The sequence below is a fragment of the Panonychus citri genome, unplaced genomic scaffold (assembly GCF_014898815.1).
Source record: "Panonychus citri isolate SS breed McGregor unplaced genomic scaffold, ASM1489881v1 Contig00049, whole genome shotgun sequence".
Classification (NCBI taxonomy): Eukaryota; Metazoa; Arthropoda; class Arachnida; order Trombidiformes; family Tetranychidae; genus Panonychus; species Panonychus citri.
In genome coordinates this window covers 888008-915552 of record NW_026515454.1, presented here as the reverse complement: position 1 = coordinate 915552, position 27545 = coordinate 888008, and the positions used below count along the sequence as shown (strand labels likewise).

The following is a 27545-nucleotide window of genomic DNA, read 5'->3' as shown; positions in this document are numbered from 1 at the left end:
TTCTGATAAAGTAGTTCGTGTGAGATCAAGGCTGATTTGTAGTCATTGAATGTAACCATCTTCTTAAGTACCACTTTTTGCACACCTTTTGCTGTTTTTTTAACTGTTTCATCAGTTCGGAAACAATATACTTTAGATTTGAGTGCAATGAACTCCAGTATATTTTTTCCATTCATCTCATCTTTAAGATAACCCAACTTTTTTTTGTGTATATCATTTTGTAATTTACTTGAATGATCAACTGGATAATCAGAAAAATCAAAGATGCATGATAAATGATGAAAATCGTTGTGTATATTTTCAGTTTTGATTGAATAAATGAAGCTATCAGTATCCGTGTAAAGTAACTCGATCCTTTTGTCATAATAGGTTTTAAACACATCAGCAAGCAACAGCATCAGTAATGCAGCTGGTACATGTGTAATTTCGATATTTCTAGAACAGTAAAACCCACAAATATTGGTTTATTAAGATACACTCTTTTCCTTCGCATCTTGAAGAGTGCTTTTTGTTCATCTAGAATAAAAAAACGTTCAACGAGTGGCTTTTGCATTTGTTTGATTGTTCCATCAAGGGATGTTTCTAATCTAATCTCAGTATGTTTACGAACATCTTCGATTGATTTCCCATAGATTGCGTTAACTAATAATTTCCAAAAGTTTTTTTCGAAATTAGATTTACTGGCCATTCTCTTATATGTACAGAGTAAAATATAGTCTTTCAGCCAGCAAGATTGTTTGAAAGAAACAATACGATGGATTTTTGTTACGATCATTCCATTTTTAACGTAAAACTTTAGATTTCTTTGATGAACAACATATTTTTCCCTTTTGAGAAATGTTGCAATCAGTTTTTCACATTTTGTTCGTGGTCTTTGTGTTTTATCCAGTATATCCAGCTGTAATTGACTCAGTTGTTCATTGTCTATTGAGATGCGTTCAGGGGCTAGAGGATAATCTTTATGAAGATCATGTAGATGAAGAGGATAGTCTATATCAACTTCGAATACATAACCAGTTTCATCTTCATCGGTATTTGAATTGATACATTGATTATATATATGATCAAATTCAGTATTTTCAATAAATCTGAAATTTGATATTGGTAGAGTTGTTGTAGAGCAAAACCATACAGGTTATTTACGTCAAGATATGTTATGAACTTAGCTTCTTCGTCGGGTTGAAAATCTTCAGTTCCAGGAATATTAGCTTTCTCATATCTTTTCGATGCTGATGAAATACCACCTCTTATTCCTTTTTCAAAAAGCATTATCATGTCAATATCACTCAATAAATCAATTTTCACTTTTGTTGACTTTAATGCTGCAGCCCAAGTTAATCCTGGTGCTGAATAAAAGTGAGGTGGATCAAGCTTGAATTGTTCATAACTGATATTTCTAAAATTTTCGAAAACAGCTGCTAACAAAACAACGTCAATTTTTTGATAAATGTCTTGAAACTCACCAATATTCTGTATCTTGAAATGATTCCAAAGAGCTATCATGTTATCATATACATTTCTATCGATATTTTCTCTTTTCATTTTATTATAGAAGAATTCGTAACAAGGTAAACTAGTCTCTTCAAATCGATCAAAATGATTTAGATAGTCATATGGGAGAGATGCTTTAGCGGATACAAAATTGAGATCTTCTGGTCTGAATTGCTGTAATAAAAATGAATTTTTGAATGCTTCATCTAAATCTTGAGACAGAATATCTAATGAGCTGCTCAAAAAAGCATAACTATCTATAAACTTTATATTATCAAATGAAAATGAAATGTATTTTTCAGTATTTTGAGGTATGATATTGATTTGTTTATACATCTTAGTTTGTATAGCTTTTATCAATATATGAGCATCAAAATTTTTTAAATTATGAAAAACGATTGGGATGTCTTCAGGTATTTGTAATTGTAAATTACAACGACCATGAGCAGCACCCCTGAATAAACCCGTGAAATGGTCATGATCTCTCACTTTTGTATCACCGGAAATAAAGTCTGTTTCACATATATGACATTTCGTTGCGTATTCAAAAGCTTGTTGATCTTTTAACGTCATCCTGAGCTGTGAAAATCTCCGATTGATTGCATTTATGATTTTTTCACATGATTCATTGATTGATCTCAAAAAAACAACAGCACTATCGGGACCACGATGAGAAACATATTTAACAATTTTACCATGATTATTTACAATCACATAGCCAAAACTTGAAGGAACATGCTCTTGATATTCAAACGTATTTCGATTTACGCAGCTTTCAACAGGTTTGCATAGCGTTTCAAAATCAGCATATATTATAAACGGATATTTTACCATTTTTCCATATTGTTTGAAAAACATTCTTGTTCCAAGATCAGGTGTTATAATTTTAGATGGCTTGAATTTGTAACAGTCTTTAGTATGTTCAAAGCACTTTTCAGATGTTAAAAATCCAGTTAAACAATTTTCACAAAAATGGTGATAACGAGATTGTTTACTTCCAATTAAACGGTTGAAATTTTTAATTGGCCAATAATGGTCTTCATATAATAATAAATTAGCATGTTTTTCAAAACGTTTCTTAGAAACGTAGAGTGGCATCGGAGCTTCCATTTTTCCAGTAAAATAGAAAGTATAAACATTAACTGAAATAGAATTTCTCTTTTCAAAAAATTGAATGCGATCAAGTTCAACATAACCTTTATAACCATTGAAGTTATGATTTTGTGATAGTGCGATGTATTTAGATAATCGAGAAGCGTTTTTTTGAACTGGATAAATAGCAGCGAGTACACTCCACATGAAACAGTCAGTTGTGGCTTCAAGTTGAATTATTGCTCCTTTCGATGAAATAAATCCAGGTAATGATTTCTTTTTACACCCTCCACGTAATGGAATATACTTGCCAATACGAATTTCGATGAGTTTTACCTTATTCAGAATCCATCCACTACCTTTTTGATTGAATGAATCAAAGTCTACTGATATTTCAAAATAGCAATCATCGAGAAATTGATTATAAAGATCAATAGAGGTAAGTGGCTTCAAACTTGAATTGAACATTGGATCTATCCATACAATTTCAAAGCCATCATATCTATAGAATTCACAACAGATTCCAATTTGCACTTTTAACAATCCTAAGACTTCAAGAAAAGTTGATAGCAATTGTTTTAGATTACCACTTTCAGATTTAAGAGCATTTTCGATGTCAAAGAAATTTTCAGTAAAACTTTTATAATATACATTCAAAGATTTGTAAAAGGCTTGTTTTTGCAAAGTAAAATCACCAGGTAAATTCAATTTTAGGTTTCGTGAAACAGAAACTTGAGTACTTTTACATAACTGTTGATGAAAAATAAGATTTGTTTCTTTTTTGAATTTTTTACTACAATGTGCACAACGTGAAAAAGTTTTAGACATTTGATGTATCAAAAGTATTGCAATACTGATGATTATTTCAATTCCAACTCTTTTTTATATACTTTTAACTTTTCAAATGGGTGTGAACTCTAAATTTTAATTAAACACAATTATATTCATGAATATGATATTAACAGGTATCAAAATATAAAAACTTAGATTTTTAGATTTCAAACAAATCTCCTTCCATGATTGAGAGATCAAATTAGAACTTTAAAGATCATGTTTGATAAATTATATATGCTTGTTTGAACATGTGAACGTTTTGTATATTAAAGAGCTTATCTTGATTATATTCTTAATACTAAAAGCGTTTTTTATATTATTTCTGTTAAGGTTAATTTAACAACTTCAATTAATTATCTAATGTTTGATCAAGCAATTTTATAATTATCTCAACTGAATAATCTAATCTGATTTTACTCACGGTTTAGTTAACTACAAACATTGAATTTAAACATTTCATAGTATATAATTTGTTTGTACTATTTTTATCTGATATGGTTATAAGAAAATATAATTTGAATCTGATATGGTTGAATAATTTAACTTGATTGGTTTTAGTTGATAAGCTCGTTATCTTTTAATCTTCAAATCACGTCTTTTAAATCATTTATGAATTTTAAATTTATCTATTACAATTATTGAGTTCATGAAGAAAAATGGGTGGGATTTGATAAGTGTATATAAACTAAATAAAATCTTTAAACTTCATTCAGTTCACCAACAACATCTTACTGTTCTTTTTTAACCAGTGAAAAGTTTTGAAAAATGAATATAATCAACTCATCTGTTTCTTTTTATAAGTTAAACTCTATCGCTAAAATCCCTCGACGTTCTACAGTGAATGCTGCTGGATGGGATCTGTATGCAATTGAATCTAAAAATCTCAACCCTTGGTCAAGAGCAATAATTGGAACAGGAATTGCGCTCGAAATGCCTGATGGAATTTACGGAAGAATAGCATCTAGAAGTTCGTTTGCGTTGAAAGGTTTGGATGTTGGTGCTGGAGTGATCGATCCAGACTTTCATGGAGAAGTTAAGGTTTTGATTATAAATAATAGTAATAATTCTCAAGTTATAAAAGAAGGAGAAAGGTTTTCTCAAATAATTTTCGAACCGTTTCACGAGCCAAAAGAAGTTCTCATCTTTAAACATGGAAAAGAACCTGAAAAAAATTGTAAAGTCTCAGTTGCTCCTAATTCATCTACTGGATCTGAACCGATTAACTCTGAATTCAATAAATCGGTGAAAGTTATGAAAACCATCGAGCAAATTAGTGTTCATATGGCAAAACCGTCTGATGGAATATCAAAGTTTTATTTATATTCTGATAGAGATGTTACTTTACAACCTGGTGAAAGAGCTGTTTATCCAACTAACATTGGATTATCTCTACCCGAAAATGTTTATGCTCATCTCATTGGTTCTCGATTGCTTGCTGATTTCGGTGTTGACGTGATCGAATCAATTATAAAAAAAAATGCTTCGAAAGAAATAAATATTATTCTTCATAACCGAAACAATAAGGTACATAAAATTGTAGAAGGCTTACCAGTAGCTCAAATTCATTTTAAATCATATGTAAACCAACTGAAACAAACCACTGAAGCTCCTTGTGAAACTTCAAGAAACGCTTCAGGTTTTGGTTCAACTGGTAATGAATAACTCTATCTGTAATAAAGATAAAAATACATTTGAGAAAAAAAATAAAGAATCAGCATGTTGAAAATATATTCTGTTAATTTCATTTAAGTCATTATATTAGGTTTGATCTTTTGTTCATTTAACGATACATGATAAACTAAAGACTATACAAAAACGTTTCTTCAATATAAATTATTCAGTTGATCATTCAGAATATTTGAGATTCATAGAAACATTTTACATGTTAATCATATCAAGAAAACTATTCAGAACTTTTGTCTAATATAAATCATTGAGCAGATCATTCAGAATATTTGAGTGTCATTAAAACATTTTACATGTTAATCATATCAAGAAAACTATTCAGAACTTTTGTCTAATATAAATCATTCAGTCGATCATTCAGAATATTTGAAATTCGTTAAAACATTTTACATGTTAATCATATCAAGAAAACTATTCAGAACTTTTGTCTAATATAAATCATTGAGTAGATCATTCAGAATATTTGAGTGTCATTAAAACATTTTACATGTTAATCATATCAAGAAAACTATTCAGAACTTTTGTCTAATATAAATCATTGAGTAGATCATTCAGAATATTTGAGTGTCATTAAAACATTTTACATGTTAATCATATCAAGAAAACTGTTCAGAACTTTTGTCTAATATAAATCATTCAGTTGATCATTCAGATTATTTGAGTGTCATTAAAACATTTTACATGTTAATCATATCAAAAACTATTCAGAACTTTTGTCTAATATAAATCATTCAGTCGATCATTCAGAATATTTGAAATTCGTTAAAACATTTTACATGTTAATCATATCAAAAAACTATTCAGAACTTTTGTCTAATATAAATCATTGAGTAGATCATTCAGAATATTTGAGTGTCATTAAAACATTTTACATTAATCATATCAAGAAAACTATTCAGAACTTTTGTCTAATATAAATCATTCAGTTGATCATTCAGATTATTTGAGTGTCAAAACATTTTACATGTTAATCATATCAAGAAAACTATTCAGAACTTTTGTCTAATATAAATCATTCAGTTGATCATTCAGATTATTTGAGTGTCATTAAAACATTTTATATTAATCATATCAAGAAAACTATTCAGAACTTTTGTCTAATATAAATCATTCAGTTGATCATTCAGAATATTTGAAATTCGTTAAAACATTTTAGATGTTAATCATATCAAGAAAACTATTCAGAACTTTTGTCTAATATAAATCATTCAGTTGATCATTCAGAATATTTGAAATTCGTTAAAACATTTTACATGTTAATCATATCAAGAAAACTATTCAGAACTTTTGTCTAATATAAATCATTCAGTCGAGCATTCAGAATATTTGAGATTCATTGAAATCATTAGTTATAACAATAAAACGATCTAAAGTATTAAATTTACATATGAGTGAAAATATCCTTGAATTATTTGCAAAATTATTTATTGATTGAATTTGAGTAAAATATTATTTCAAAGCAGTATTTCAGTTTCAAGTTTTGGGTTTTCATATTCGTTTTTCTTTCATTGAGTTGTCCATTTCGTGTAAACTTTCTGGAGATGAGCTATAAATTTAGGTATATCGTCACGGTAAAATTCTCCCCCAGAACTCGATGCCTCCACTTGACCGTTTTTAAACCAGAATTTCCTTATTTTACAAACTTTTCCACCACAGTTTGATCGATCCGTGAAAAAAACCAAGTTATCTGATACAATAAATTTATTATCTTGGAAACTTGTATCCGAAGTTGTAATCGTTCGATTACCAGGAACGTTAGTCAGGTCTAGTTTTATCGGTTCCCAATCAATTTTCCTTTTTTTATCTTGATCTTGTTCAACAGTTTTTGCTTTATAAGAAGTTCCCGCTGAAATTCCAGAAGTTACCGATTCAACTTCATCTTCTGATTCACTCAATGCGAGTTCCTGGACTTCAGGCTCCTTGATAGCCTCTGCTTTCTTTTTGCTAACTTTTTTAATAGCTTCAGCTATATTTATCGCTGGAAGATCTTCAGTCTTCTTGGTTTTCATTTTTTTTACTGTTGTATTCATAGTTATTCTGTGAAGAGATATAGAAACAAAATTTGAACGAGACATTACGTTTTTATGACAATTGTAGAAAACTAAAGAAAAATAACTCAAACGATTCAAACAAAAGTTTGTTGGGAACTTGGTGAAATTGAAATAATATTCAAGGAAAAACTTGTTGGAAACTTGATGAAAATATCAAATAGATTTAGATATAAACTTGTTGGAAACTTGGTGAAATTAACGAAAAGATTTAAATATAAACTTGTTGGAAGTTCGATGAATTTAATGAAATATTCGAGTGAAAACTTACTAGAAACTTGATGGAATTATCCAATCGATTCGAAGAAAGCTTGTTGGAAACTTGATGAAATTAACTGAATAATCAATTCAAAGCTTGTTGGAAACTTGATGAAATTAACTGAATAATCAGTTCAAAGCTTGTTGGAACCTTGGTGAAATTAATTGAATGATCAATTCAAAGCTTATTGAAAACTTGATGAAATTAACTGAATAATCAGTTCAAAGCTTGTTGGAACCTTGGTGAAATTAATTGAATGATCAATTCAAAGCTTATTGGAAACTTGATGAAATTAACTGAATAATCAGTTCTAAGCTTGTTGGAAACTTGGTGAAATTAATTGAATGATCAATTCAAAGCTTATTGGAAACTTGATGAAATTAACTGAATAATCAGTTCTAAGCTTGTTGGAAACTTGGTGAAATTAATTGAATGATCAATTCAAAGCTTATTGGAAACTTGATGAAATTAACTGAATAATCAGTTCTAAGCATTGGAAACTTGGTGAAATTAATTGAATGATCAATTCAAAGCTTATTGGAAACTTGATGAAATTAACTGAATAATCAATTAAAGCTTGTTGGAAACTTGGTGAAATTAACTGAATAATCAATTAAAGCTTGTTGGAAACTTGGTGAAATTAATTGAATGATCAATTAAAGCTTGTTGGAAACTTGGTGAAATTAACTGAATAATCAATTAAAGCTTGTTGGAAACTTGGTGAAATTGAATAATCAGTTCAAAGCATTGGAAACTTGGTGAAATTAACTGAATAATCAATATAAAGCTTGTTGAAAACTTGATGAAATTAACCAATAATCAAAATATTGTTGGAAACTTGATGGAATGAATGAAATTATTCAACTGATATTTGTTGTTTCAGTTGATTTTCTTTTATACTTTTTAAACATTTTATCATTGGAACAAATCGCTAGAACGTTCATCAAACTTCTAGCACGTATTTACATTTTACTTATCTCAAAAAAAGCACGTATTCGTAAATAGTTACATGTTACACCTACAAAAAGTTGCACCTACTGCATGTTCCAGAACAATTTTCAGCTTCAGTGAACCTTAAAATGAGCTGGAACATGCAGTTTATTACTACTATTAATTCTCGATCTTCACTGAAGTTCAAACTTTAATTGTGAAATTTTCTCGGCTCGTCTCCTTGTCTAATCTGTAGATACCTTAACCTATCGGTCGGTGAAATTCATTAAAATGGCTTCCAGTTCAACTGGTCATTCTGTCGTCTTCACGAAACCCAAAAGGTTGGGCTACTTTTCATGTCGTTTCGGCCCTCAAGGGAAACGTATTTTAGCGACAAATCCGCGCTGAGATATTATTCTCAGCCGCGCCATAGTCGTGTCAACCTGATGGGCGGTTTTTCGAATGGCCTCAAATGGGGTCGTGTCCCCCATGAAGAAATGCCTTTGCTTAGATGGGTGTTGGAAGCTTCTGACCGTGAGTCAGAACTTAGTTCTGACTTTATTTGCCATTCTCGTGTTCTAAGAACCATCTTATCCACTCCTTGTAATGCTGAGGATGATTGGGCTATTGTGGCCGTTAAAGTTGGTCGGTCCATCATTCTAAAAGAAGTCGATACTGATCGACGAAAAATTGAAAAGTTGAGACAAAAAGGCTCATCGAACGCTGGTTCTTATGCTGGTTTTCAGTTCATTTCGAAATATACCCGTCGATTTGATGGAACAAGAGTACCAACCTTGACCGATGGTCATCGTGACTCGTTTTACCTTGTTACTCAATCTCGAATTAACTCTCATTCCATTATTTGTGCTAATCGAACTGATTGTCTTGAAGATAAAAGTCAATATGAGAAACCGCTTGAAGAGATGAAGTTTGTTAAATTGGCCACTCGAAGTCATTATTGGAATGACCCAAGACGAGATGCGTTCTGGCATAAACGAGCTGCTAATTGGTGGGCTGAAGGTATTGTCAGCGGTATAACAACAATTCTCTGCGGTCAAAAGACACACGGAAATCGAGTTGGTAAGGTTATCCAAGAAGACGTCAAGTGTTTACCTCATATTGGACATCCATGGGAACCGAATACTTGTTTCAATTGGTTGGATCAAACACTTTCCGTCATCAAACTAAAGGTCGTCGAGGATTTGGTTCCATATCGTTTCTATTATCAACCGGACGGAAAACCATCTTATTCTAAATTGGATGAGCCCGTGGAAAATTATGTTCCCCGTTGGTTCATCGAGCGAAAGCAACCAGTTCCCTAAGGGAACTTTCATTGACTTTCACTCAGACCTCGAAACGGAATCAAAAGTAAGTTCGACTTGTTCTAAGTGAACGAAAATTCCAATTACATTGAAATAAATGGAATCGATTGTTTTTTCAATTTTCTTTGCATAAATTAATTCATTTAATCTCGTGAAAATTTCTGAATATAAAATAGTTTGATAAAAGTACATTCGTTAGTTGTTTGTCGAAGGTCAAAATAATCGTCGCTAAAATTATGGTTATTCTTAAATACTGATGATAGAAATTCGGGTTTGGGTTCTAATTTTGCAATAGAATCTGTTTCAATGGTTCAATCTCGAACTAGATCAGATCTCTTAGGTAATAGTATGGAAAGAATTTCGAAATTGGGGTCGAACATTTGTAATATCTGATCTGTTGCTCGATTCGATTCCATTTGAAAGTGTAGACAACTTTTTCCTCGTCAACCTTTGACCCAATGAAGGTTAAAATAGCATCTAAATGATCGAGACACTTTTTCGGTGTCCAATTGATATTGGCACTTTGAACATGTAACAAGGAATCGGATCTAAATGTTGTCACATCACGAATCGTAAATGATTTTGATCTTTCACCGCAAACAATTGTCTCTGAATCGCTGAGAAATGAGCCGATCCACCAAGCGATTGTTTTGACCATCTGATGATTTTCCTTCTGTAAAATTGACCATTGACAGGATCGACTTTTGATCTGAGCAAATTTCATCTCCTGATACGGTTTAGCATATTCACCATGATCAATGGTACAATCAACTTGACACGGATAAAGTATCTTGTGTTTACCAATCTCCAATTGGTTGACAGTGTAAAAACTATTCTGATTCCCGTTAAGGTTAAATTGTTGTCTCATTTCCTTGGGTTTAACTGTTATCGTTTCGGAAAATCGTAAACCAGTAATGGTGCTTTTAACCTTTGCAGTATTGAGAAATTCATCGGCTCGAGATCGGGTATTTGGATCACGGAAGAAAAGATAAATGGTCGATCCAAGTTTAATGGCGATCGTTGTCCAATAAACACCATCGTTATAAGGGACATTTAATATTGACCTTAAAACTCGTGAAGTTGTACAGATGAAGTTGAAATTTGACCGCAAACCGCGATCAGGTGAATTCTGAATCCATTGTAATATGTGTCCAGTCTCAACGGGAATACGATATGAAAACGAAAACTGTTCACTCACATTCTCGAGTAGATTAATGTTCTTGAAAGTAAAATAATCTGGCCTCAGGTAAGGTAAACACGATTTATCTGGATAGTAAATGTCTGACCCTCCATTAGGATTGACACGGCAAGAAAAGTAACCAAGTCGCTCGGGTAAAGCACAAATAATCGGTAATCGCAAGGTCAAAATTGACGGGAGAAAATTTGAAACCGAAAAAGCGTCAACTAATTTTGTTATTAAACATGGTGGAGAAATTAAATTGTCATTTGTATTGACAATTTCCTCAGATGAATTAGATCCTTGAGAATCAGTCATTTTAACCTTGGTAAGAATTAAACAACAATTAAGATTCGGTGTTAACTGGGAAACAATTTAAATTCAACTGAAACAATTAGACTAAATTGTTGAGCAATTTATAAATGTGATTAAGTATCGAGTACAAAGATATCAACTCTTATCTTGATACTAAATCAACGTCACAATTAATCGTAATCCAATTGTATTGATCAACGTGAACAAATCTGATCAAACAAATCGAGTTGGAAATCAAATTCAATCACCAATCCATTTAATTGTAAATATTTTGGGTGGAAATTTAATCCAATAAAATCAATAAATCGATACAAACAATTGTCTTAATTGGTCAAGTAATTGGATTTATTAATTATTCATATTCCAATGGTCAGTTTGTTAAAATGAGATCAAAAATTGTGAGTAAATTAAGTTATTAATCTTAATCCAAATAATTTGAACATTCGAGTTGCGTTAAAGGTCATTAAAGTCCAAATTGTTGTGACGATGAATATGAATTATGGTCAATAAAATGGTGCTAATTTCGAGGATAAGTTAAGAAAGTTTTCCATGAACATGGTACCAGTGAGGAATAAAAGTTCTGGGTGATTCTCTTAATTTTCTGTGCTCAAAGTTTTGCCGAGTTCCATTCCAACGGAAACGATAAACGACCTTTGCCTCTTCAACGCGATGGTCAATGTAGGCTAGCGCTTTCTTTAAATAATCGATACACTTTTTCGGTGTCCATTTGAAGCCATTTGATCTTTGAACTTTCAACAGATCATCGACTCTCATTGTGGTTATATCTCGAATCTCGAATATTTTAGATTTTTCTCCAATAATTATTGTCTCAGCACCGGAGAGAAATGATGAAATCCACCAACTAATCGCTCGAGTAACATTGGCATCAGGTTCTTGATCCCAATCGCAAGGTCGATTACGAAGTAGAGCAAATTTCATTTGTTCAATTGGTTGATTGTATTGCTCGGAATCGACGATACAATCAACACGATTAGGATAGATTATCTTATATTGTCCAATGTCCAGTTTGTTGGCCGTGTAAAATGAATCACGATTACCACTTGGTGAAGTTCTTGACCTCATACCGTTAGCTTGAAGTGCAACCAACTCGGTGAACTTCCGGTCAACATGTGCATTTGCTAATTTTGTAGCGTTCAATGGTCCAGGTCGTTTAATGTAAATGTTTGGATCTCTAATGGTCAAGTAAATTGTCCGGCCAATTCTGATTGCAAGTAATGACCAAGAAGCGCTTCCATTGTAAGCGATACTCAGCATTGAGCTTAAAATTTGCGAGGTTGAACAAACAAACTGAATGTCCGAAAAGGACTCATAATCGGGAGATTCGTGAAGCCAACGGAAAATGTGTTCAGTCTCGGGAAGAATTCGTCTTGTTCTATCAAATGAAATTCCGTCAAACAGGTCAACGTTTCTAAGTTGACGGTAATCTGACCTCAAATAGAGGAGCGATGCCTTATTCGGGTGATACGAGTCCGTTTCTCCGTCAATTCGTAAACGGCATGAATAGTAACCAAGCCGTTCGGGTAACGTGCAAATGATTGGCAGTTTAATGGTCAAACCTTGTAGAAAATTGGAAACGGAAATTGAATCAATCAAACACGAAAGGGAATTTTGATCAGAAATTAAACTGTTAATTGTTGACGTTGGTGAAACAATATAAGATTGAGGCTTTGAGTCAATCTCTTCCGATGGTCTTTGTGACATTTTCACCAACAACAAACACAATTAAACAAATTGTACAAAAATAAAATTACAATCAAATGAACACTTCGGTAACTGGATTAAAAATGCATTCGTTTCCTAGTAATTGCAATTAAATGACAACAAACAATTTAAATGAAAATCTAACAGGTAAATATCTTTAAATATCAAATACTTTAACAATCAACTGATTATCTAGATAGAATCACAATTGATTGAGCAATTAAATAGCTTTAAAAAGCAATTTGTCAATAAGATTGTTTTGTGATTAGTTAATCCATTGGAAATGACCTCAAGTTATAATGGTCAAGGTGAAACAGATGATTAAGTAATTTAGCTGAGAGGCAAATGGTTAGTTTTTAATTGTTCATAACAGACCAATACCAATTTGCTAATTGTTACCAAAAAATGTGACCAATTTATGGACAATTAAAGCTCGATACAAAACAATTAATGTGAGGATAATATAATTGATCAAGTTACAATATAAAGTAATCAGTAAAAGGGATTAGACGACAATTAAGGATAATATAAAAGGAAAATTAATCGATTGAAAAAAAGATGATCAAGTTAACGGTTTTTGTTTTGTTTTTGATGATTTAATGAAAAAACCGTAAGTGCATTACGGTGATCAGGTTGATTCGGGCTCAGTTTTGATCTCTTCCGGTTCGTGGTCACTTTGAATGGTGCTGATGGTCGTCTCGGTGTCGTCTTGATGTTGAGGGATAAGATCTCGAAATTCGTACATTGAATGTTCAATATATCGAAATGAGATGTACTTATCAACGGGTTCATCTAATCGGGTACAAATCACTTTATCTTGAGTGTTGTTAAATCGATAAGGTTTCATATCTTCGAGAACCATTGATTTGATAAAGGTCAAGGTTTCATCGAGAAAATCGACACAAGCTTTGGGTGACCATTTGAACCTTGGTTTGGGCAGCGAATCGACGTAAATTTTGGTCACAGTACGAACGAAAAAATCATCATCACGTTCACCGCAAAAAATTAACTTGGTACCGCTTAGAATTGAGGTTATCCACCAAGCGATTGCTCGTTTTTCCCAATGTTGTTCATTAATTGAAGCAGGTCGAGTTCGTATCTCCACAAAAGCGGCCTCATCGATTGTTTTGGACAATTGTTTATCATCTAGAGCACAATCAGTTCGAGCATTGTAAAGTACTCGATGATTAGTTCCAACATTGGTCTTACAGACCATCCAAAAGGTATCACGATTTCCTTTACCGTTAACTGGACTATGGCTTCCATCAAATCGAGCTGATAGTAACTCTTTAAATTTAAGGCCAGCATGAGATGAGGCGGCAGAGAAAACTGGATCAGTGTTTGAATTTCGAGGTCCCGATTGATTAGATGATCTTGATGATGATCGACCGGAAGATCGGCCAGATGATGATACAGATGATCGTGATGATGAGCGACCAGATGATCGTAAAGATGGCCGTACAGATGATTGACCGTTACCTTCAATTAAATAAATAATACCTCGCATCTTAACAGCGACAATGGACCAAGTGTCATCGGATGAAATGTGAGGAGTGGACATGATTGACCTTAACACGAATGAATCACAGACAAAATCAGCGAATGTATCTTTTGTTGGATCGAAAACACCACCATTGGCCTCATCGGTTATCGGTGAATCGGTCATTAGATCCCTTTTATTAGCGGAAATCCATTCAAGGAAATGCATCGACTTTTGTGGACTTCTAAATCTACGACGATGACCATTAGAATCACCACCACCACCAGCACCTCGACGACCAGGAACTGAATTGGCATCAAAATCTGTGAGAAGATTAATGTTGACCTGTCCATTTTCGGGCAACACAAGTACCGAAGAGCCGAAGCGTCTTGAACAAAGTCCATATTTCTCGCGAAATCATAAGAAACTGAATAGTAACCCAATCGTATTGGTCTTGAGAATTGAATTCGAGTTGAAAACTGTTGATTCAAAAGTCGCCTGATATCAATCCTCATGGTACCAACAACTTCATTAAATGAATCATCATCATCTTCATCGTCATTATCATCAGCACCATTAGCCACTCTTGGCCTTTCACTAAGAGAAAGACGGGAAATTAAACTCGGCCCAAGATGTTTGACCAAAGGTAAACGGTCATCTCGCTGTTGGCAACTTGGTAACATGATCACAACAACATAAACAGTAAAAAAAATTCACTAAATCAAAACAATTTAAAGCCCAAATCTTGATGATAATTAACTGTAGACCACAACAATTAAACAACTAACAAGAGCAACAACAAAAAATGAACTAAATGATGAAAGTGTTTTTGATAAATTGTCTCATCTGATATTCAAAAGTAAACAACATTACGAATCTGGATACGATATATTTGATATCGATACTTAATTGTTTACAATTAAAAGGGAAAACAAAGAGTTGATCTTGAATAAGACGAAGATGGTTAATTTAATTTCTAACAACAATTAACCTTAAATCGCTTGAAAATCACCAGTAAGGATTATCACTTTGGACATACAATCAATATAATAAGTGCTCTTGAAAATAATTAACAAATCAAATTTAATTAGTTTGAAAATATAATCAAATTGCTTAGCAACTAAACTAATAAGCAACAGTTAATTGCTATTGGTTTAATATTACCAGTTAACTGATTGTGTCTGTGTTTAATTAGTTAATTCATTGATTGAAAAAGCAAATTTTACAATTAATAATTGTAATTATAATTATAATTTTAATCAATTTTTCTTGATTGTTTTTTAATAAATTTAAAAATTAAACTTTAATTTGAACTTTTTTGTTTTGTTTACAATCAATGTTACAATTTAAATCACATGTTAAAGTGGTGATATTAATTGTTGTTGTGATTAAAGTTAATTTTAATGATTAAAGTAAATAGCTAATCATAAACAGGATCATTGATTAGTTTAATTAAAGATAACTAAATCAATTGATTGTTGAAACAAAAAGTACAATGTTTTCAAATGAAAGAAATGTTAATCTTAATTGTTTATTAATTGTTTCGATTACATTATTTGATTGATGTTAAAGTTATCAATTGGTTAAGATGTTAATTGTTGTAATTGTTTTCATTCAATTGATGGTTCAAAATACTTAACCAGTCACAATTTTAATCCAGTTAATCAATAAAATGAGACATGAATGATTTCATTGAAATCAGATTGTGATTATCGAGTTTCAATTTAATTAGTCATTCTAATCAGTAAATTGCTCGCAATATGATCAGTTTCAAACTGATCAACCGACTGATCATAATCTAGTCAACTTGTAATCAAAGTTACTAATCAACAATCAACTTTATCAATCAAGTCTCTTAGTCGATGGACAAACTGACCGATACAATTAAAGATCAAATTGTTTAATTGTTAATCGATGAATCCAATGATTTGATTGAAACAAACTTCGAAACTTCAATATTGGTCCAAAATCGTAATTCTCTGAAATTAAATTCTCATGAAAACAAGTTCGAAAATTATAAACTCGATGAAGATCAAAATCCCGTTCTAAAAGTTGGACTGATTCGGTCTAAACGAATGTCCAAATCGAGAATATCGTTTTCGTAATGATGAAAATCAAAAGATTAACAGTTAATTAATAGAAAGATAATCCAAAGATGATAATAGTCTAACAGATTATCCATAATAGAAATCAAAAGAAGCGATTTAAATTAAATCCAATCAAGAGATTCGATAAATAAAAACCTAATCAGGAAGTGACAATCAAAGAGGATAGTAATTAGCAGAAAATTTGTTGATGACGACGATGAATTGTAATCATAATCTAATCTAATCCAATGAATTATGCTCAATGGTTAACTATTGAAAGAATTACGTTAAATTGTTCAACTAACGTGATGATAAATTTAATCAACACTCAATTGAATGGCGAAAGTGAAACAATTAATCAAATGGTGATTCCAATAGACATTAAAGGTGATTAAATAAAAGTTAATCAATGAAGATGAATTAAGTTGAATGACTTAATTGTCAATCTTTATAAGTTGAGCAACAATTGTTCAATGTATACATACCATGGTTGTTATTGTAAATATTACGATAACAATTAGTAAATGAGACAATTACAATTAGTTAATTATGTAAAATTATTTGGTAAACTGTACAATTGTTTGCATATACATGAATGAGAACCATGAGACAGTAAAAAGCAATTGGTGTAAAATTAAAAGGCTAAATTGACAGTTGAGTTGATTAAATGAAGAGGATATCAACAATTAACTGTCAATTTTAATCTTCAGGCGATTCGTCAAGCAAATACCAGGACGGGAAATACTTTTCGAAAGGTTCTTCGAGTGTTTTTATCATGACCTTTCCAATGTTACTTTTGGGTGGGACAAAAGTGACCTCAAACGGAACAGATTCTTGGGATGATTCTGATGCTTCTCGAATAAAGTTCAAAAAGTTATCCATAAAATCAATACAAGTTTTGGGTGACCAATTGTGATGTTTTTTGGCGATTTCGTGATGTCCCATTACCTTTACCTCTTTAATCCAGTTACCTGGTTCCTTTTCACCGTAAATTATACAATCAATTTTATCGAGTAAAGTTGAACAATATAAATTCAATCCTGAATTACGCCAGAAAATGGTTCGTGATTTTGATGATTGATTCCACTCAACGGATCGTAATTGGGTTGAGACAAATTTCATCGAATCTATTGGATGATCAACTTGTTCCTTGTTAATTGCTCCACTTATCCTTGACGAATATAGAAGCCTATGGTTTCCAATTTTCCCTCGGGATACAGTGTAGAACCAATCATATCCTTCGGGATGAATTTTCGAACCATCGTTGCGTCGTGCCATTGCTTCAAGAAATTTGCGATCTTCGTAAACACTTTTAGTCGATTTTGAGGTCTCTTTTTCCTTGAGAATCAGAGAACCGCCAACATTGACTCCAATCAATGTCCAAGCTTTTTGTTTGGAAAATGGTGTTGACATGATTAAGGTCAAGGTTTCAGAAGTACTTATTATATCTGCTATTGGCCTGTTTTCCTTTGAACCATTTTCATCTTCATCATCTTCATCATCTTCTTCATCGCCGTCGTTATCTTTACTTAGATCATACTTGTTATCTAGAATAAATCGTAATAAGTTTTCTGGGTCATTGTTTGGATGAACCAGTTTAATATCTTTCGTGTATCCATCTCGTAGATTGATAGATACAATATAATCAGCCGGAAGTTTCAGATAGCGTAAAGATTGAAGTCCTTGCATGTATTTTAGTTTCCCATCGGGTTTGATAAAACACGAAAAAAAACCTTTTCTTTTAGGATTTTCCCAATTATCAAAATCCACAGAGAAGGTTTTATCTAATTTCGAGTAATCAATCGGCATTTCGTTAACCGATTTGACCTTCGGTGTAGGTATTGGTGTAATAGGTTTTGGTTCTTGGGGTGTTGCTGGTGGAGGTGGCGATGATGATTGTGGTGGTTGTTGTGGTTGTTGTGGTTGTTGTTGTTGAGCTGGCAATGATTCAGGGGTGTCTTCATCGGGTTGTGTGTTTTTTTCAGGCAATTCAATTGATAGACAAACGAATTCTTCTTTGACTTCATCATCTTTCTCATCAGAATTGGAAGATAAACTGTCTAAAGAAATAGATGATGACGGCAAGCAATCAGATGATGATGCTGATGAAATTAAAGGTGAATCATCAGAAGATGAAGGTATTGAACTGAGATTATCAGGTTCAGTTAGATCGAGGCCTTGATCGTCAGGAGTATTACTGGATGATGAAATTTTCGAAAAATCTTCAGTTGTAACTGGGATCAGAAGAGATGTTGTCGAATCGGTTTTAATTTCGGACATAATTAACCATCAGACTAGAATAAACCAGGCACATAAAAGAGAATATTTTAATAAATAAAATATAGCTAAAATTTTTCAATGAATAAGATGGTAGAATAGAGCACAATCTGAATCATAAGAAGAAAAAAAAAATGAACAATCAAGTTGAAATAAAGAGAGGAAGAAAAAAGTGAAGAAAAAGAAGAAGAAAAAGATGAAGAAGATGAAGATGAAGATGAAGATATAATAAAACAAGAACGAGAGAGAAAGAGAGAGAGAGAGAGAGATACACATAAAAAGAGGGAATATGTAGAGATAAATATAAAGAGAGTAAATAAAACTCACCTTCAAAAGGTTTCATCAAGATGGAGACTAAAATTTTCTATGAAACCAGATAATCCAGATAAACCAGACAAAAAGAGAAGTAACATTGTAACCAATTAACAATTAGTTACAACTAATGATAAGCTGATGATAATTTGTTGAACATTGGGAATCTCATAAAGGTAATAAAAACCAATACAATTGAACGATAACATTTCATTCAACTGTTGTCGAGCAAAAGACAAATCAAACAAACAATCAAGATGGAAAACACCAGATAAGAAACAATAAGAAGGCACAATCAAAAGCTAATCATTCCATTGCGATTCAGATTGGAACATTTTCTCTACAATTCTCCAATACAAAAGGTAAAAAGAGAAAAGAAAAAAAAAAAAAACAAATTCAACCAATAATTGTGGTGGAAAACACTTGATGATTAACTAATCAACAAAGAATCAGTTAAACCCTTAACCAACTCTAACCATCAACAAATGAATCATTTACCTTGAAGAGCAGCAAAGGTAAAGCAAATTTTTCGAATTCAGTGTCGCCATCTAGCGGACGAATAAAAGAAAACCAAATTGATTTTATTTTCTACGAATTTTTTTCTCGTTAATTAGTTACAAAAGTAATTAACAAATTTTACGACTTATTTTATTAACTTCTATTTTCTAATGTGATAGTTACCTGTTAGTGTTTATTGACCGGAGATAAATACAATTTGGATTATGTTTCTTTGTGAGTGTAAGGCAAATTAACCGAGAAAATTTGTTAATTGTTGAGCTTTTTAATTTTCTTGTGATTTAATTACAATTTGAGTTGATTGGAAAATGATATGTGCTTGTTATTTGGTTGTAATTATGTTTGTAACTGAAAAGGTGTACATAAGTTTTTGTGTAATAATTATATTAAATGGTTTGTTGGAGAAGCTTAATTGTTGTGTAACTTTTCAAACGATTAGATTTAATTGTTTGACTGATTGAAGTTCAAATGATTGTGATGTTTTCTTATGGAATAAAAGTTCAATTACTAATATTGAACATGAGAATCCAATTAGATAGAAATATAAGTGAAGTGCTTCTGTTATATTGATTAAGGAAATTGGTCGATACAATTTATCTGGTCCATCGTTTGATTGAACATAATCGTCACATTGAGCATTCGAGTTCGAACCTTCAATTGGTTGTTTACCTTTTTCGAAAAATATTCTCAATGTCCGATCATAGGCATCAGGACAAAATCCGTACTCGAAGCAAGAATACAAGGTACGTTTTAACCAATTTTTTCGATCACTTTTCATTCTCGAATTGTAAATGATCGTGAAAAATGTGTCATAATAAGAGTTCGTACTTGTTTGGACATAGAAATTATGATCGCGTCGAACATTGATCATTGCGTTACAATAGATGTGAATAATTCGTCGAGTGAAAGCATTACTTTCGAATAGGATAATTCGTTCTCTGTCTATTCGAGGTTTAATGTAACCAGTTATCGAACCTCGAACTATCGGGTAGAGTGGGTTAGAATCTCTTAGGGCTCTGTCAGCGAAATGATAGCAATATTGATTTTTATCTGATCCACACTCGAAGGTCGATCCCTCGACTTTAAGATCAGACCATTTTTCGATCGGTGGCTCTCTAAATGAGATTGAATATTTGGTGGTAAAAGATGTCGCAAGTAAATGTAACACATAATGAACGGAAAATGAACACAAAAGTACAAGTAAAAGGCCACAACGACTATCGAACAACTTTTTGCACAATCGAATGAATTTCAATTTTCTTTGTTCATATTCATTTTTTTCTCGTCGATTACACTTAATACTGTTTCTTGCGTAATGAATCGAGTATCCAACTAATACTAAAAAACAGATCAGCAGGTAAACATGTCGATCGATAATCTCGAACGGTGTTAGAATCCCTTTCGTGATTGTTTTAGTCGTCGAATTGGAATAAAAGTTCATGAAAACACAACCAGAACTGAACAAAACTGGACTGAGAGAAATATTCTCAGGAATCGAGTCAATATTATGTAAAGATTCAGGTGGAAATTGAATATCACCAAGAGACGATCTAAGAGGCTCGACAATCGCTGGACATAAATCACTTTGACATGGAAGTATTAGTTTCCAATCTATCTGAATATTACCCAAAATTTGATTTGCATAAGTTTGGTACAATTTATGTTTCGATATCGACAAAACCTGTAACGTAAGGTGAGTCAAATTCATTTGACTTATCACAAAAGATCAAAACCCGACAGGTAAGCTGAAATAACGGTACTTTCAGTAGTCAACTATCATTACAACTGCTCGAACCAGTGATGGCCAAAGAAGCAATAACAATTATTATTCTTGTTTTCCGGACTCTTGATTGTCGTTAATTTTTATCACTAATCAATGGATGAGAATCTTTAACAATCTAATTTGTAAAAAGCACGTACTAATCATTGCGACTTTACATCAATATAACAATTGGCAAAGTTGTTCAATATTCAAAGATAATTTATCTCGATGAATTTAAATAAGAACTGTTTTAAATTGTCGTAAAGAAATTACCATTTCATCAGAAAATTCATTATTCTCTGTTGTTAATGATGTTCAATCAATGGCTCATTTAATTGTGACAATGAGACAAGAATAGTAAAATTTTGTCTGTTCGGAAAACAAAAGTTTCCATTGAGAAATCAGATTGATTGAACTTGAAACAGTTGCGATAATTGAACAATATTGGTTGATTAATTTGCATATTATATGGAGACAGAACTTGCCAATTACTAGTATCATGAATAAATTGTTTCTTTATTGGCTTACAACAATTGAATTATATGGTTACAACTTTTCCGAGGGAAAGGACAAAAAGATTCGATGGCGAGTTCGATCATGAGAAGAGTACAAGTTAATCCAATTAGAGATAAATAATAATTAAATGCTTCTATCATATTGAGCAAGGATATTGATCGATACGATTTATCTGGTCCACCGGTTGATTGAACGTAATCGTCACATTGAGCATTTGCATTCGAACCATCAACTGGTTGTTTACCTTTTTCGAAAAATATTCTCAATGCCCGATCATAGGCATCAGGACAAAATCCGTACTCGAAGCAAGAATACAAGGTACGTTTTAACCAATTTTTTCGATCACTTTTCATCCTCGAATTGTAAATGATCGCGAAAAATGTGTCATAATAAGAGTTCGTACTTGTTTGTACATGGAAATTATAATCGCGTTGAACATTGATCATTGCGTTACAATAGATGTGGATGATTCGTCGAGTATAAGCATTACTTTCGAATAAGATAATTCGTTCTCTGTCTATTCGAGGTTTAATGTAACCGGTCACCGAACCATTTCCAATAGGATAAAGAGCATTGAAAGATTGTTTAGTTCGATTGGCGTACCGATAACAATAAAGATTTCGAACTGAGCCACATTCGAAGATCGATTGGCTTTTTAGATCAACCCAATTTTCGATAGCTGGACTTCGAAATGAGATTGAATATTTGGTGGTAAAAGATGTCAGTAGTAGGTATGTAGCATAACGTGAAAGAGGAGGAGTCACGTTATGCTACCCCGAATTAAATAATTATTAAAAACTAAAGTTTTATAAAATTCATTTATTTGATGAGCCAAAAATCGTCATCATCATCAACATCATCATCATCAAACCATATTTTTTAATTAAAAGTTTCATCTTCATCATCATCATCATAACCAACATCATAATCATTATCACCATCATTTCTTTTCCTCTTCGAGGAGATAAAATGTTTCTCTCTCCTTCTCCGTCCGATTCTGACCACGAGTATGAAGGTGAACTCATGGTCAGAACTGGACACTGTTGAATTCGATTCAAATTCATCATCTGAATCGAATTCAACAGTGAATTCTGGATCTGGAATGGAGAGAGGTAACATAAGATCGTCCTCTTCGAGGTCGATAAGGCAAAAAATGGGATCGCTGGTGGTGGTGGTAATGGCGATGAGATCGCTGGTGTTGGTGGTGGCGATGGGATCGCTGGTGGTGGCGATAAGATCGCTGGTGGTGGTGATGGGATCACTGGTGGTGGCGATGAGATCGCTGGTGGTGGTAATGGCGATGGACTCACTGGTGGCGGTGGTGGCGATGAGATCTCTGGTGGTGGTGGCGATGAGATCGCTGGTGGTGATGGGATCACTGGTGGCGATGAGATCGCTGGTGGTGGTGGTGGCGATGAGATCGCTGGTGGTGGTGGTGGCGATGGGATCACTGGTGGTGGTGATGGGATCACTGGTGGTGGCGATGGACTGGTGGTGACGATGGGATCACTGGTGGTGGTGATGGGATCACTGGTGGTGGCGATGGGATCGCTGGTGGTGGTGGCGATGAGATCGCTGGTTATGGATCACTGGTGATGAGATCGCTGGTGGTGGTGGTGGCGATGGGATCGCTGGTGGTGATGGGATGTGGCGATGGACTGGTGGTGACGATGGGATCACTGGTGGTGGTGATGGGACTGGTGGTGGCGATGGGATCGCTGGTGGTGGTGATGGGATCACGGGTGTTGGTGGCTGAGGTAATGGAGTTGCTGGTGGCGAAGGAAATGCCGATGATGTTGCTGTTGTTGGTGGAAGTGATGGTGATGGGGATGCTGGTGGTGGCTGAAGCACCGGTGGTGATAAATTTATCACCCCAGTAGGTGATGAGGATGGAGATGTTGTCAGACATTGGGGTGGTGGTGGTGGCGGTGATAAAATCTATGGTTCGAAAGAGTTGGTGATGGTTGAAACAATAAGTTTAAGTGAACTTAAACCTATTGTGTCAACCGTCACCAACTCTTCAGGCCATAAACTTTATGACCGTGAAGATAGGGAGATGGACTTTGAGCGAAAATTTTCCGCCCTCTACCAAAGTTTTTTTCTCGAAAACTATACCACCTAACGGAAAAAAGATAAACTAAGTGGAAAAAATTTTAGAACGCGCTTTCAATAATGTTTAATATCCGAAATAAATAGAAAACGTTTTAATTTAATTTTTATGCAATCAGTAGATTTATTTCATGGCCATTAACGTATACATATCTAAGTATCATAAGAATGAATAAAAAAGACAATACGGATAAAAAATACAATATATTTATGTTCATACCACTAAATGAATCCAGAAAATAAAAGAATTAATTTCAACTGATCGAAAATTTGTAAAGTCTCCTTGTATGATTTACATCCGGTTATTATAAATTTACCTGTATGGAAAATGAGACACTTTTTGCTACCCTCTGTCAAATAAGCTGCAGGATATAATTCAGGGTAATAAGTAAATGATTCGCTACAAGCAACGCAGAGTTTAAGAAGATTAATTCTTTTGTTGAGATTACCTGTTGCCACGACGTTGACAACCTCTTTATATGTGTAATCACACGGAAGACGAAGCGACACGCAGAATTTTTCCATAGCCAGATAGGCGTCATTAATAGACTTAGCTCCAACAACATTAACCTTTCCATTTCTGAAGATTAACAGACAGGGCTTAGGTAATTTGAGAATAGCACCATTGAATCTTTTTGGTTGGTAGTTTATCGTTGGGAAAAATTTCACTAAGTCAGTCAAAGCGAAAGGAAACGAACGAAGTTGAAACTTCATGACAATATTACTTATCATTGGATTTTTTATCTCGGTCATCATGGTTGGCAAGATTGAAGCACTAATTGGAAATCAAAATTTTGAGTTGTTTTTCTAAAAAATGAATGTAAGCAATTGATACCCGGACTTCTTCTTGTAAAGATAACACAATACTAAGTGTCAGCTCTAGATTATCAAGGTTTGGACAAAATGGATCGCAATGAGAACTCAGAATCCTAACTTCGTCCCTCAATCGTTTGTTGGATTTTTTGAGACGCTTATTCAAGCTTTTTGTTCGATGTAATTTTTGTCTCAGAGTCTTATTTTCCACATTGACTGAATCACATACTAATTCAAGAGCGAGAGAAAGACGATCCATGTTGACATATCGAGGTCAGGGATGAAACTGATTGAAACTTAGATTTGTAGCTATTCAAATAGTTTTGCTCAGAAAATAAACGGGAGTCGTTAGTTTGATGTTTTAATCTTTTTTATTGGTCATTCTGCAGATAACAATACAAGAGATCATTTGCTGTAAGAATTGTACCAGCTTGCTTTTTTTATTAATCTTTTTTGTAGACTTTACAATGTCTAGATCATTACAAAGTTCATGATTAATCATGCTACGTGCAAGTAGGTATGAAGCTAACTTAGAACTTGTGCGTACTTTTAATTGCACAGCTGTACTAAAGATTGAAAAGACCTTCTTGATTCGCTCGATGCTATCACTTCCAATAGCATTTTCCAAGTTTCGTGTGGGGGATCCATCAGAGTTTAGTGCAGGCCCCTTCATGAAAGATTGTGTGCCACAAACATCAAATTCCAACATGAAACAGTATGTTATTTCATCTTTGTAGTCCCATACTTTGATTTTAATGTCACTGACGTTGTCATCATCAGGCAGAAGAAAAACTGATACAATCACCGAATCCCAGTTAAACATCGTCAATTATTTTCCAAGCTTTATTATCGTTGAGTTGTAAGTCCGATGAAAATCTTTTAATAATGTTATCGAATGATTCGCCTCTTGATCTCAACTTCACAAAGCAAATACAGAAAGCCCCACAGTTTTAGAAGAGAACTTTGTAACCTTTTATTGTTCCAAACTAAAGGACGATCTTGGATCAACTGACTGATTTCTGTATGAATCGGTGGAAGTCCAAATGAGTCAAAATATTCGCATCTGCGTGAATCAACTCTACATGCTAACCAATGACTACCTCGTTCTGAAGCAACATCACTATTCATGATGAAATAACTAGGATATTTTCGTATTAATGGTAATTTATCTCGAAAAACACCAATGAAGTTTGGAAAAGAACGGCAAATGGTTTCAATCTCAAAATCGAACATACTTAAATGAAGTCACAGCTAACGTTTCTTTCTTTGTCAATTTCGATCATATTATCATACTCGCAGAATAAAACAACATCGATTACTTCAGGCAATGCCTTCTTGAAACGCAAATAAACACGGAGGGTACCTCGATTTGCTGGATTTACGTGTCCTACAAGACCACAGCCGTGAGATAAGTCAGGTGCGAAATTGAAACCATAAATTGTTTTCCCATTAGCATAATCATTTCTTTTTATATCAATGGTTGATTCAGTTGAATTCATGTTCATTGCTTGAAACAATCCTGAATATTCTCGAACAAAAAGATTTTGATCGAAATTTGGTTGATAAGCATTTGTAGGATACTGAATGCCATCAAGATAGCATGCCAAGTAGTTGACATCATAGTGGTTGAATTTGAATGGATCTTCATCTTTGGCTCCATTAAGAGCTGTATTTTTAACACATGCTAAAAACATTCGTCTTGGTAATTGTCCAATTATGACATTGTCGAGCATTGCATCCATAGATCCTGAAGGAATGGGTACATGTTTCACCTCCACACGGGTGATAGGATATCGTGAAGAGGCTGTTTGCAAAGCTCTCGAATGTGCATTAACAAGCATTGGTTTAGCTTTTAAACGGTGAATGTATACAGATGCATCTTTGATTATGGGAATAATATTCACTGATTTTGGATAGATGAAACAGAATTCAGGGTTGTTCAATATCAATTTTATTTTGATATCACATCCACCAAGCAATGCTTTGCCTTGAAATGTAAGGTCAAGATGTAACTTTCCATACATGTCAACTATTTTACTTTGTGATGGATCTTTATTTGTTGTTTCTGGGACAAAGTTCGAGATGATATCGTCCTTTTCTGACCAAAATCCTGTAGAAAGATGTGTTTCCTTAGCGTCTTTCGAAAAACCGAGTAAATTTTCAAAGTATGCTCTATATGCATAAGTATTTGATACAGATGACATTTCTTTATTACCGATCTTTAGATCTATTTGTTTAATCATGCTATGCATCAAGTTATTGGCTGCTCTAATTTTACTCCAATCTGGGTTAACAATATCTTTGCCGTCTTCATTTTTTATTTTAAGCTGCAATTTGAAGTATAAGTAAGTTTCATGAAAAAGAATATATTCATCTTTTGAGGTAGGTATATGAAACTCTATGTAGCTAGAGCCTTCTATAGAGGAGATTGGTCTGTGTTGAGTCTCATAGCTTCTTTCGATTGACAACTGAACAGGGGGGATGGTGAATAAATCAAGCTCCGGTAGCAAAGCTTCAGCTGCTAGATTATGCATATTACTTTAAGAAGTCAAAATCAGATTTTTTGAATGATTTAATTTTCTTTCGGGTTTTTCGTTTTACATTTCCTTTTATCATCTTTCTTTTTATAGACTTTAAACCGCTTCCATTCTGTGTGTCAGTACTTTTTTCAGACAATTTCTGTATCGCATCACTGGTTATTCTATCCATTGTAGCACTGACTCTATCCTTAGCTGATTTTTTGGTATCACTTAGAATAGCTTGACCAGTTGAAAGTGCTTGCTCTCCCAAATATCTC

General features: G+C 33.3%; 6 protein-coding genes across 6 annotated transcripts; 2 read left to right on the top strand and 4 right to left on the bottom strand.

Moving 5' to 3' along the window:
* Positions 1–397: 397 nt before the first annotated feature.
* LOC128385557 (uncharacterized) lies at positions 398–3411 on the bottom strand. Its single transcript, XM_053344429.1, has 2 exons — positions 1133–3411; positions 398–1088 (listed from the first exon to the last, which is right to left on the bottom strand). Exons 1-2 carry the CDS (start codon positions 3409–3411, stop codon positions 398–400), a joined length of 2970 nt encoding a protein of 989 aa, XP_053200404.1.
* A 771-nt stretch (positions 3412–4182) lies between these two features.
* LOC128385556 (uncharacterized) lies at positions 4183–5079 on the top strand. The gene has a single exon (XM_053344428.1). The coding sequence runs from the start codon at positions 4183–4185 to the stop codon at positions 5077–5079; it is 897 nt and encodes a 298-aa protein (XP_053200403.1).
* Positions 5080–8525: 3446 nt separating this feature from the next.
* Positions 8526–9808, top strand: LOC128385630 (decapping nuclease DXO homolog). The gene has a single exon (XM_053344511.1). The coding sequence runs from the start codon at positions 8697–8699 to the stop codon at positions 9660–9662; it is 966 nt and encodes a 321-aa protein (XP_053200486.1). The 5' UTR covers positions 8526–8696; the 3' UTR covers positions 9663–9808.
* On the bottom strand, positions 9782–13025 carry LOC128385629 (uncharacterized). The gene has a single exon (XM_053344510.1). The coding sequence runs from the start codon at positions 12874–12876 to the stop codon at positions 11689–11691; it is 1188 nt and encodes a 395-aa protein (XP_053200485.1). The 5' UTR covers positions 12877–13025; the 3' UTR covers positions 9782–11688.
* LOC128385555 (uncharacterized) lies at positions 9985–11157 on the bottom strand. The gene has a single exon (XM_053344427.1). The coding sequence runs from the start codon at positions 11155–11157 to the stop codon at positions 9985–9987; it is 1173 nt and encodes a 390-aa protein (XP_053200402.1).
* A 186-nt stretch (positions 13026–13211) lies between the features above and the next one.
* LOC128385554 (uncharacterized) lies at positions 13212–19512 on the bottom strand. Its single transcript, XM_053344426.1, has 4 exons — positions 19048–19512; positions 17144–18830; positions 14881–15028; positions 13212–14770 (listed from the first exon to the last, which is right to left on the bottom strand). The coding sequence occupies exons 2-4, from the start codon at positions 18721–18723 to the stop codon at positions 13505–13507; spliced, it is 2994 nt and encodes a 997-aa protein (XP_053200401.1). The 5' UTR covers positions 18724–18830; positions 19048–19512; the 3' UTR covers positions 13212–13504.
* Between the last annotated feature and the right edge of the window lie 8033 nt (positions 19513–27545).